The sequence below is a fragment of the Oryza brachyantha genome, chromosome 4 (assembly GCF_000231095.2).
Source record: "Oryza brachyantha chromosome 4, ObraRS2, whole genome shotgun sequence".
Taxonomy (NCBI): Eukaryota; Viridiplantae; Streptophyta; class Magnoliopsida; order Poales; family Poaceae; genus Oryza; species Oryza brachyantha.
This window is the reverse complement of record NC_023166.2, coordinates 7,531,568-7,544,829: the sequence shown is the minus strand read 5'-3', so window position 1 is coordinate 7,544,829 and position 13,262 is coordinate 7,531,568. Positions and strand designations below refer to the sequence as shown.

General features: G+C 38.5%; 1 protein-coding gene and 1 pseudogene across 2 annotated transcripts; both read right to left on the bottom strand.

The window, feature by feature from the left end:
- Positions 1-970: 970 nt before the first annotated feature.
- On the bottom strand, positions 971-6,259 carry LOC102699681. Of its 2 annotated transcripts, none has more exons than XM_015836387.1 (6): positions 6,190-6,259; positions 5,149-5,293; positions 3,532-4,284; positions 2,164-2,224; positions 1,813-1,878; positions 971-1,298 (listed from the first exon to the last, which is right to left on the bottom strand). In XM_015836387.1, the coding sequence occupies exons 1-5, from the start codon at positions 6,246-6,248 to the stop codon at positions 1,835-1,837; spliced, it is 1,062 nt and encodes a 353-aa protein (XP_015691873.1). In that variant the 5' UTR covers positions 6,249-6,259; the 3' UTR covers positions 971-1,298; positions 1,813-1,834. The 2 variants fall into 2 exon arrangements, 1 of the variants encoding a protein (XP_015691873.1); XR_001550060.1 differs by lacking the exon at positions 971-1,298 and adding an exon at positions 1,951-2,068 and having other exon boundaries at positions 1,460-1,878.
- Positions 6,260-8,936: 2,677 nt separating this feature from the next.
- Positions 8,937-12,846, bottom strand: LOC102703204 (annotated as a pseudogene).
- Between the last annotated feature and the right edge of the window lie 416 nt (positions 12,847-13,262).

Genomic DNA, 13,262 nt, shown 5'->3' with positions numbered 1-13,262 from the left:
TGATTGTATCTAGGGTAGGTCGGTTAGTGGGGCAAGAAAAAAGATAAGACTGACATATAGGATCTACAATATTTTAGAGAATATATACATAAGAAGACTGTTGGGGTAAACACTAAAATCAACTAACAAAAGTGGTTGGAGAGTTTCTTGCCTTTGTTGTGGGCAATGGCTCCGTCAAGATCAACCAATCATCCTTATCGGTCTTTTCACATTTACATCTACCGCCGCCTCCACATCCCTCTAGTCCGTCCCCACGAAGGCTCACATCTCGTTGAACGATTAATTGTGCCCATATCACCCATCTTATCTATAGTAATCCTATTTCTACGTGTGCTCATTCATCCTAAAGGTTATCCTCGATGAATATATAAAATAAAACTAAATAAATACTCACTATATTCTCTAAACACCCATCTGTTGGCTTATGCTTATAAATCAAAATTTGAATTTTCAACCTTAAATTTCGAGTTGATTTTAAGTTTTTTTTCACCGAAGTTTATTTGCAGCATTGGCCTATAGATCGCTAGAAATGCGTACATAACATTTTTATTCATAAATTATTTTTCATTCGGAAATATACCGTTTCAATCATCGAGTGTTGGTTTTTTTATTCCTTCCTACGCATTGATTTGGCTTATATAATAAAAACAGAATGAACCCAAAAGTAAACGTTTCTATAGCTGAGAGGTCAAAACCAAACCAATGTACTATTTTCAATGTAAGTTGTCCATAGACATTTTGCTTCCCAAATTTAAGCTCATTTTTAGACAACTGTATCAGCATTAAGTGCCAAATCTGAACATAGTCATATGTTTACGGGAAAATCTTCAAAATAATATTTCCCTGGATAAATCCAGCAATTAGGGTTGTCTTCTTTTTTTCCAAATTAATCTCAGCTTTTTTTCCTTGGTTTTTATACGCATGCTTCCCAAAACAATAAACATTCTCTTTTTTTTTACAAAAGGTTTTTATACAGGAATTCATCACCTTACAAATTGTAAAGTAGAATTTTTTTCCAGCTTTATAGTACATAATCCCATTATTTATACTATTAAATAGCTACCACAAAAATTAAATTATCTTCTATCAAATATCAACAAAAGAAACAAGCTTAGGTATAAGAAACATGAGGAAATTAGTGAAATAACTTTGCCGAAAGCACAGAGCAACAGCACATATATGATTCATGATGGCATTTCAACGTAGCTTAAAGTGTCAGCGGCACATTACACAACGCTGTTCTGCATCCATCTTCATCTTAGGCCCTGCTTAGTTCCGCAGTTCCAAAAGCATCATATCTATTTGGACACATAAATAAAACATTAAATATAAATAAAAAAACTAATTATATAATTATGAGAGAAATCGTGAAAAAAATCTTCTGAGCCTAATTAAGCCAAGATTACATAAGTGCTACAGTAACCAACATATACTAATGATGGATTAATTAGGCTTAAAAGATTCGTCTCGTAGTTTATTGGCGAAATCCATAATTTGTTGTTTCATTTGTATCCGAAAACCTCTTCAAGCATCTGATCAAACGTCTGACGTAATATTTATTCCAAAAATTTTTGGAATCTAATCGCACCCTTAGTCAACCTACTACAGAAGTGTCGGAGGAAGAACGCTGCTGCTGATTATGTACATGTTTCAGCCATCCGGTACTAATCTAGATACAAACAAGTTGGTGCTTGCAAAAGAACCCACTGGTTATACAGAACATTATCCCATTCGTTCTGCACTTACGTCTGGACCTGGTAGCGTTCTCAATACTGAATCAAACATTAAGCCACTACTGCAATAAAAAAGTACCGCCGATTTTCAGGCAGAATGCTCAAGACCTCTTCCTCTTTCCACGCTTCGACGGTCGTCCTGGTCCTGTCAACGTGTGTTTTTCATGTAAGTTTCTCTTTTCAAGAAGAAACAAAGTCTTGAACACAGTTTCTTAACTGAAAAGTGTTTCCAGATTCCCTTTTATTTTCCCACATTAAGAAACAAAGATGAATTGCGAAGATGACCGGAAATGCTTCCAGGTTTCATTTTGTCCAAGTAACATGGCAGTGAGCTCCTAATTACCATGACAGAAAATGTAATTGCAAGCTGACAACTCAATGTTTGGATGGTATAGAGGAGATAACAAATCAGGCAATTCATTTAACTAACCTTTACGGGGAGAATCATGTATTTGCAGTTTAGCGGACATGGACACAGCAACTGAGCCAACCTGACAATGAGTGACATCTTACGAGATTTAGTAAAGATGCAGCAGAAGGTAAAAAAAAAAGGAAAAAAGCCTCTCAACAAAACAACATGATTGGCTGAGAACATTTCACCCTGAACGTGTATGGAAAAAACTAAAAGGTTCATAGGTGCCATACAAAAAGTTGGCATGTTACAGGTTACTAGGCTAATGCATCCTCATTAAATTAAATTACACAGAAAAAAGGCAAACAAAGCTTTGATGGAAGATGAGATGCTAGCAGGTCTTGAGACAAATAAAACCAAAAGACAAAATAATAATAAAAAAAAAGGTGTAACTTACAATTGCTTCACTTGGTTAAAGTGGCACTAACATATAATATAAGATCAAACTATATATGTACAGGTTGCAGAATGGTGACTTCAAAGGAACTAGTCATCCATAGATTATTTGAATGCTGTTTAATATTCAGAGAGAGAGAAATAGAACATATGAAGCTATGTGATCAACTGTTCATTGAAACCGTAGAATCATGCCATGGATATAAATAAAGCATTGCTTATGTAATTATGAACTTAATATACAAATATAGTTTCTCTTGCCTAGAGATCACAGCTTTTAAGTTATTTCACCATTCACAGAACTTAACAGAAACTATGTATATTAGTCTATACATTACAAAAATTATGTGGTTAACCAACTTGGCTTGGAACAGAAAATGTTGCATATCTCATACTGTGTACATTAGAAAAGAAACATATGAACATCAATGACATGGAAGTCCAATAAGAGGTAAAATAACGTGCTATCAAACTGAACAACTTTAATAGTAAAACATTTTGGTTCAGCAGTCTGCATAACATAGCAAGGTTAAATTAACAGATGAGAATCCAATCATTATCAATATACTGGTAGTGTACATCAATATTTTATTTTATACTAAACCTTCAATATTTTGTCAAGAACAATGAAATCAAATAGCCACCAATTTCAATGATGAACTGCTAATTTTTTCGTATAAAAAATGTCTAAAGGAGTACACCATTATTATCACATGGATTTATAAGATATGAAATAACATGCAGCTTAGCTATATCTATATTTATTTAAGCAGCGGCATTTCATCAGTCAAATTATAACAGAGGGTGAATGAACATCACTCTATACATATACAAGTAGATCATTACATGAAAATAATAAAATATTTAACGTAGAGGGTGAATACCAAGTTGTACAAAGCATTGAGGAAAAAAGCAAAATTAAATCTTAAATAATTTGCATTTAATTAGCTGTTCTCTATATTTTCCTTCAAGGAGCAAAACTCAACATACCTTCTCACGAGAAATCAGATCTGCGGGATGTGTGACATCTTCAATTGGTATAATCTTCTCTAAGAATGTTTTGACTTGCATCCGACCCCTCTTACAGACCACCTTCTTTAAGGAAGCACTACTTGACATTCCAAACACTTTACCATTCCGTAATCGCCTGACTGTATTGTCTTCTGAGCCTTGATTAACTCCAAGCTGTGGATTCATCCCTTCAGTTGTAATATCTAATGCATCTTTAGTCCCTTGACATGTTGATGCTTTTCCACATTTTGGTGTTTCCCAATCTTCTAAGCCAGAGGATACTTCATTTGTACAATTATTAATTAAAGCAGACTCATTTGAATGAGTAACAATTTGCTGCTCACTTGAATACCTGTGCATATTTTCCTGTTGAATATCTGCATCTTGCTCTACCTGATTCCTAGCATTCTTTGCTGTATCTACAGAAGGTCCTGCACTTGATTCCTGATACTGCACAAAGGCATAGTCCTCAAAGTTATGTCTTCTATTGGAAGAATTAGAATGCCTTTGGCTAGGAAATCTGTCTGTATCACTTGTAGACCTCTCAGATGTGTTGAGATAATCCCATGCAAAAAGTCCCATTGAATACTTTAAGTTTCCCTGCAAAAACTTCTCTATATAATATTCAGTCGATTTTAGTGGAGACTGTGGCTGATCGTTCATCTCGGACATGCTTGCATTAATATATTTCTCCCATTCAACAGGAAAACCGAGCATAAAGTATTTTGACACCTGCATGAATTTGATGGGGTATATGAGACAACACGAGAATTTCGGGAAACAAAATTAAAAAATAGCCTATTGCAAATAATATTTCATAGGAAGATGGTTAAGAATATTTTGTGTTGACACACTATTAATTTACACTAGACACTAGGGTACATTATGTTGAAATATAAATATATATCGATGGATATATAAAAAATATGTGTGGAGAAAAATTATACGTGCATGTTAGTACATACATAATAGTTTTATTCATAATAATGGATAGTAGATATAGTTGTGACGCAGCAATGAAAATAAAGTTGTTGTTACTTGTTATTGTTGTGAATGATTTGGTGAAGGATGATATGACGGTGTATATTTGTATGTTGCAATATCAAAAATTTAGAAAAGGACCCGTGAAAATTTTCTTGTTTTCCCTATAACATATCATATTTTTCCTATGTCATAAATATAGTCACAAAATATTTTTCCTATTTTTTATGTATTTTTTTTAGATTTTTTAAAGTCTTTTGCATTTGATATTACACCCGCGGTCTCCTCGCGGTAACCGCGGTTTCGGCCGCAAAAACCGCGCGGGAAACCACGGCTACCGCAGTTTTCATGCGCTGTTTCAGCAATTACTTACCGCGGTTACTGCGCGAAACCGCACGGTAAGCCGCGAAAACCGCGCGAGTGTAAATTCAAATTTTTTGGATTCAAATTTATCACGGTTTTTATGGTTTTTGCGGTTTCCGTGCGGGATCCACGAGAGCGCGGTACCGCGGTTTTGGCGGTTTACGCGGTAAGTGAAACCCTAGTTGGGAGAGGTCAAGCCCCTCCTCCCTCTGCACTCTTCTCCAGAGAAAAAATCAAGACAGAAACCAATACCTCATGAGGAAATCCATTCTGATGCATTTTAGAAATGTCCGGTGGGCCTACCGTCATTATAATGACACTATCTGCAGTCTCAATATCACCATTAGCATGCCGTGTTTTAATGGAAGCAGAAGTGAATTTTCGACAAGCTCGACTCCTGTTGACAGAGTGACCAATTTGTCAATAAAAAGTGTTTGTTGATCCACAAAAAAACTGCAAGTGGTTTAATATTGTGTTTACAGAAGATAGTAATCCTGTTGTTACAAGTTACAACCCAAAAGATGAGAAACACTAGCAGGACAGGATAAATGTTACGCAAGCACCTGGAGGTATTTGGCAAAAACAAAAAACAAATCCACAGATAATATTATAACAGAACTTAGAGAAATGAAGCAACTATCTAGAATAAAATTTCAAAGAGACACAGAATTAGTCCCTTCATATTTATTTTGGGTGCAAGGGCTTGAAGCATTTCTGTTTGTATTCAAATAAAAAAATCATACTCGATTTAGTAAACATTCCCCTAAGTAACTAGATTTCAAATTACAGTACAACACAGCACAACAACCACAAATTACCCTAAACCAAGCACCTAGAAACTTCGTTATGAACCCCATCGACAATTTTTTTCCATATAGCTTGCCTGTTCCTATTAAGTTGCCACTTCACACATCCTCATTATCTCTCACACACACGTTTATGTACAAACAATGTTAAAAATGCAATGAACGCGAGGTACTTTGATGATAACCTTCACTAACGCCACTAAATAATTACCTAAACCAAATTTTCGACGAAAACGCAAAACTCTATGGAGGCAGGCAGGTGACTACTGGAAGATAATCGAAGCCATTTCTTCGAGTGGCAAAATACCAAATCTCCCGTAGCGAGCATCCTGCAACCCCTAAACCCCAAAGATTTCATTAGCGAGCGCCACTAAACAAGAAATCGACCGCACTACTCGCGGCAGAGATTGCAGTAGCCGGAACATACAGAGGGAGGGAAGGGAAGGGAAGGGAAGGGACGCGAAGCGAAGCGAAGAGAGCGGCTCACGTCGTGGTGTCGGAGCCGACGACGCGGACCTTGCCTTCCTCCCCTTCCACCCTCTGCATCCACCAGTCGCGGAGCTCGACCTAGCCGACACACACACACACACGCGGAGGGAAGAGCAGCACGGTGAGCCCACCAAGCCCGCGCCCAACGCGCTCACGAGAGGGAGGGACGGGTCTTACGCAGGCCTGAAGGTAGGACACGGCGGGGACCGCCGGCGGCGGCGCTACGTCGGCGGGTGGTCGGGGTTGGGTCGCCATTGCCGCCGGTGGAGGAGAGGGGAACGAGTTTTCTCTCTCTTTCTCTCTCTCTCTCTCTCTTTTGGAAAGGGGGTAGCCGAAGAGAGAGAAGGGTTTAACGGAGGGTTTCATGGGAAGCCGCTTGTGGGCCCTATTGGGCCTTTCGGTCTGGGCTGGGGTGGAACATGGGCCGGGCCTTATGCTGTGAGCTCCCACAGTCTATTTCCATTTTAGATTTTATATATATATATATATATATATATATATATATATATATATATATATATATATACACTAGCATAATGTCCGTGCTTCGTCACGGGGATAAAAAATCATTCCATGTAAAATTCAATTAAGATATATGACATACATGTATATATAATTTAATAGGCTGTCAAGTCTCATAAAAATATTTTTAAGTAGGATTTGATGTAATTAATTGGGCACGTATCACGAGAACATAGCAGATGGATGAATAGAAATAATTCATATTTTTAAATAGATAAAGGTATTATCAATATGCATGTGCATAGCAACGGGTGACTTTTGAGTATACAACTATGGATGATTAAAGGGTTATTGTTTGGTGCAAATAAAAATATTTTGTGATAAAACTTTTACATACTTGTTTTTAGCTATGTAATAACAAATGTTGAAAAAAAGTACGATTAAGAAAAACCTTAAAAATCAACTTCAATTTAAGGTTAAGTTCAAATTTTGGCATATAATTATAAAAAGAAGTGAAAAGACGATGGTGTAATTGTTATAAAAAAGATAGTTATGCAATAAAATTAGAGTTTCTCGTCGTCCTGTAACATGCGTATTGCTTCATTGGTCACATAGTTAATGATTCATAGTGTACTAAAACTAACATGATCGGTAATTGTTGCATTATCTATAACTGCTTCAAGATTGATATTAGTCTTCAACACCCACTCCATCTGGTCACCGTATGATTATGATGATTCATTCAGCAACCAGACTAGGAATCGCGGCAAATTATTGTCATTCCAAAGCAACGCAAAGTAGACTCCTTTCTCTGATTTTCCCAAGTTAAAACGCCATTGTAATATTCCATAATTTTGCTCCTTAATGGCGATCTGATCATCTGATAGGGTTATTCTGCAAATTGAGGAAGTACGCCTTGACGGGCTACTGCGCTCTAGGCGGTCATCATCCTCCTGTTGGGGCGGGGAGCCGTCCGGATCTTGGCCCAATGGACTGAGCTCCCGAGACCGGAGTCACGGTCTTTGTGCGACACCGCGACGGCGACCGCCGCAAGGCCGATGAGAAGACCATAGAGAAACGCGACGATGCGTTGAGGCACAGGAGAGACTCGCTTGTTGGCGACGGCGGTGGCTGCACCAAAGGAGGAGGTGGAGGTTTCACCGATCGCTAGGAGGCGATGGAGACGTCTGCACGTGCACAACTACCACATTGAAGCGTGCGTGTGTGTGTTCTTGGGGTGTCGCGCTGAGACCCATACGCGGGTGGACAACGGCGAGACGTCCGACGGGAGCGAGACATCCAGCGGCGGCGACGGCGATATGCGGCGTGCGTGAGTGGTCTGCTTGTGTGCCTCTCCATCTATAGCCGGCCCAGTAGCATGGGTGTAAAGAAAGAACAAAGAAATCGCTGTTGCAGCTGACGTATGGATGACGTTAGCACAAACGGACGAAAATCCCGAGGAGAATTCTTTACCGTTTTTTATAAGAGAAAACCTACAGAACGGTATCCCGTCACGTTTGCCTCCGCATGCATGTGCCTCCACCCACCCATCTCCGCACTCACATGCCGTTTGGACGGAATGCCGTCCTGTAGCCATCCTCTTTTTATAATAATATAGATTTAATTTAAGAATTTATTTATGTGTCAAATTTTTTGTGTTAAATTTGTAATATACTGTCTGATATATTTAATAATAAAAAATATAAAACAATAATCAAATCTTAATTTTATTAATTAATCGGCTAGCTGCAGTTAATCAAGTCGCCAAAAAAAATTAACCGCCGCCTCGCCTGCCCTGGGATTTGAACCAGGAACTTGCAGATTGCAAGAGGATTGCTTACTTGGTTCCACTGTCCCAACAAACGATTGCTTACTTGGTTGTTGAGCATAAAAATATGACTGCAGTTGTCGCGTGGACACGGAAGAGAAAAAGTTTGGCAACGTTGCTGCTGCTGACGTCATCAAGAAGTATTGCTGATGTCAGCACGGACGGACGAAAATTTCCCGGCGAAATCGTTACCGTTTTTATAATAGTATAGATATAGATATGTATATATATATATATAAATTTTTTGTAAGAAACTTTCTCGTTCATCCAAAAATGTAACTATTTGTAACTTATTTAGCATTTATTAAGGTCGAGGAGAAAAGATTATGATGCCCCTCGATAAATAAAGAATAGATGAGGTTAAGAGAATAGATGAGTAAAATAGGATTAGCAATTGGTAAGTTCCTATATCAGATACACCAGCTTGGTGCCAATGGTCATGAATATGGGGGTAGGTGGACGGCTCGTCAACCCGAACTAATCAGAGTGGTTTGGCTATGACAAAAAATGGCACATTCATGCGATTAGTTTTGCGTAGGCTACATTGTTAAATAAGTATTTTCTTAAATGGTCAAGATGTTAAATTTGCAGCACATCCGTTCCGGCAAGCATCCATTTCGAAGCCTAGCAGAGAAAACATAACAGCATACTATACACACGATACATTTTTTTTTTCCTGAAGCTATCTCAGCTGGTTAAACTCCATATCAGAATAGCAGCAATCTCCTGTGGCCTGGGGACGAACATCGAGGCCTCTTCCTCCTCCTGGAAGGTGGCTCCGAGTAAGGCCCTGCAGGAAGAAGAGATGGCATAGCATCACATTAGGTTTGGCTCAGATCATCAGGCACAAGAAACTGGAAAGGAATGTGCAATGGCAAGGATGTCTGAAGTTCTGAACAAACCTTGAAGCTGGGGCAGCTCTAAGTTAGTTATGCCAAAGATAGAACCGTCCTGTGAACAAAACTATGTATTCAGTAGTGAGAGAGAAAAGTTCAAGGCATGCCTAATAAGTAGTTGTCGAGATTTCCTCAGTCACAGTAAAAAACGGTTTACTCAGACATGTCCTGAAATAGCCTTGCCAGGAACAGGAGTCAGTTTTCTACGGTTTGTCTATTGAAGAAAGGAAAATAATCTGAGCCAACCTAAGTAACTGACTGTATTTTAAGTTTCAAGTATTTTTTTGCAGTCTCACCCATATTACTCTTCTCGAAATGTAAGAACGTGTTCCATTATATAAAAGAAAGCAGGAGAACTGCCATTCATTGCATTAAGAAGAGAGAAAAAAAAAAAGGAAAGGCACTGTCAAACCCACACTAAGAAAAAGGAAAAACAAAAAAAAAACAAAAACGTCGCCTTGCGGTGCCACACAAAACACCAATTAAAAGCCTTGGGTTAAGCGGCATAGAAAGAAGCTCATGGAGCACATGGGTTCCTGCTAGACACCACAAGCAATTCAAAATACAGTTTCTGAAGACATAATGAGCAGAATTTTAACATCAGAGTCCAATATTTACAGTTTAACTATTCGACGGGCAATCAATTCAAGTCATGTTATTACTAACCATGTCATACATAATGTTTTGGCTTCCTGGATCCAAACGTGGAACTATCAGTCGACCTGAAAAAATCATTTCTTGGGTAAATGAATGAAATGTTAAAAATAACGAAATTCAAAGACCAAACATTTTCACCTGATCTAGTGCTTCTCCTGAGATATTCAGGTGTAGCAAGACATAAGGCCTTAGCCTTAGTACGAGTGAGTGGAATTTGAATCACCTTAAAATTTCAACAAACGCTTATATAAGTGTTCAATAGAAGCAGCAATATTTCACATATAAATGAGACTATACATGTACATGAAACACAAATGGATTCATAATGTATAAGCAACTTCATTATAGGCAGTATGCAGGCTGAAAGAGAAAGCAAAAAAAACATAAAACCAGAATTTGCACATCTTGCTGATTGTTTGAATATGTTATATGTGTGGCTATCTATTTCTCTTTTAAATTAGGTAGTCATCAGAAGCCTACTCCCTTGATATCGTCCAGAACAAGAGTATTTGCCTTTTGGAAAAAGGGATCAAACATTTAGTTTAGATCTTATCTATTAGTTGCATGATCAATAATACGATGACTTACTGAAAGTTGTGAAATGTAAGTTTCGAATGTAAGAAAGTATGCCTTAAATCAACCTCAAACATACTCTATGAATGTTAAACCATATGTTACCTTAGCAGGCAGTTTGGCAGACATGAAAAGAAATTTTGTACGGATTCCATATGAACCAGCAATACCTATAGGAATAGGGAGCTATTTCCCCATTATAAAGGGAGTTCTGGAAAGAAATTTACACTTACAACTAAAGCTCCAGTATTTCCATATAGTTCCGTTGTCTGATTTGATGACTCATGTTTAGTTCTTTTCTTGTTCACTCGCCTCTTCGATGAAGTTTTAGGGGTATTTTCACAACCACTCACATCTAAAGAAGCACAAGGTATTTTATCTTCATTTGGTACCATCTCATCATGCAAATTAGGAGTATGACTACAATCTAAATTATGACCTCTACAAATGAAGTCATCAGAAGCCTCATGATCAAACAAATTGTTTGCAGGAGAAACCCTGCTCAGTCTTGACCTTTTCCTCACACGTGTATTTGGAGTACTTTCCAAATCCCCGGCTTCCTCATGGCCTGTACATAATCTCTTTTCAGGTGGTGCTTTACTAACAAGAACTTCAGAATTCACACCTGCTAAGCTTCCAGAACTTCTATTGCTTTCACCACCCAATTCATAGGAGATATGACCAGCAGTCTGATTGCAAATTAAAACAACATTGTCAGAATTATTAGCATCCATATTTTGTATCCATATTTTGTCTCAAATCAGTGTGGTTAGTTTCATTCTGAGTTTCTCTTTCTTTGTTGGTACAAGTATCACCATTGCACTCTAATTTAGAGGTACAGTCAGTAGCCAAGTGCATTTCCTCATTAACCACCTCCGTATGTCCATTAATAGGGTTATTTATAGCAGAAGTAGATTTTCTGGTCACTGAACTCCCATTCTCATCAAATGTATATTTGTCTAATCTCGGTATCCTATTTGGTAAGCAAGAGCATCTCTGTAAGGGAATAGCATCAGCATTGTTGCCTGAGAGCTTCTTTACAGTGTTAACAACGTTTCCCATGAGATAAGTTGCAAGCGGATGTCTTCCACAAACTTCTCCAAGGACGCTTGAGTTGCACACACTCTCTGGACCAATGGTGACAACAGAGCCAGATTGAGACTACATCCACAAATTTGCTTTTCAGGCATACAAACTGTTCTAGTTACTCGTGACTGGAATAGCGATCAAGCAGACCTGCATGCATGTCATACAACGATGCATCATAACAGTTTTTCGATTATACTAGAGTTAAAGCATGCTTTCATGAATTCCTCAAACATAAAATTTGGAATAAAATACATGTAACCAAAAACAAGAACTTCGTATCTTTAGTGAAAGCCTAGAATCCTCAATATTGTGGGTGCTTTTAAAGGAAAAATTCGGATATATAGCTGCAATTAGATGTCTAAAGAGAATTCAACTAGTTCTATACCTCAACCATATTGAGTTGAATGAGCAATGCTAAGAACATCGTCTCATTGAGATCGTTAGATTTTCTGATAACTATTCGAGGGTATAAACGACTGAATTAACTGCTACAAACTTTGAAATTTTGCTTTAGAACAGTCAGATGAGAAACTTCTATGCACAAATTTGTTGGTACGAATGTACATTGACAGAAGAAAATGCCATATAGAATCTCAGCTCAAAGCAAACCCCATGTGTTTCAAATCACGAACTACGCTCCTCTGTCCACCCAACCCGACCCAAAAAAAAAAATTCCAATCTTGTATAGTGGCAAGAACCCTCCAAATCAAATCAAAGGAGGGGGGGGGGGGTCCCAAAACATCCCCATCCTCCATCAACATGAAAGAACTCCCCTCCACAATTCCAACACTAGTTTGGGGTGTGTGTGCTCCATTCCTCTACCGACCACCAGCCAACAAAGCGCGCGGGGGGGGGGGGTGCTACGAAAGTAAACAGAGGCAAGCGGAAGAAGGAGCGTACGTACCGCGCACAAGCGCCGTGGCTGGTCGCCCGTTCGTTCGGACGGACGGCGGCTAGGGTTTAGCTCCCGACGAGAGGGAGGGGCCTCTCTCTCTCTCTCTCTCTCTACGGAGCTCGGAGGCGGCCTTGCCGCGAGGGGGATGGGAGGAGATGGTCGCCGTACCGCCGCCGGTGAGGGAGGGAGCGGAGGAGGTGGTTTCCCGTTGCCGTTGGGGTTGGTTGGCAGCTCTCCTCTGCCTGCTACGATTTGTTTGAGAGGCTCTTCCTTCCGACGAAACGCAACGGTTACTAATACCTGATTTTTGTTTTGTTTCCTTGGAGCTCTGCCTTTTCTTATATATTTATAAGCCAAAATTTAAAATTAAATCTAATTTAGAGGATTTTTTCATCATAGTTTAATTTTCGGTTATTGTTTTTATATCTATTGAACATGTATATAAAAGTCTTACCCACGAATTAGTTTTTAACCTCTTGGATCAGTTGTTTTAGAGCCACAAATAAACTCATTTTCTCATGTTTAAAATAATTAAAATATGACTAATTATAATTTATCTCATTTTATACGAAAATTGGTTCAGTCAAAATTTTTTTACGAAAGAAGTTGTCCTGGAACATGTCATCTTCGAGTTCTATCTATGAAATTTTTTTATTAAATAAACCTTTTTA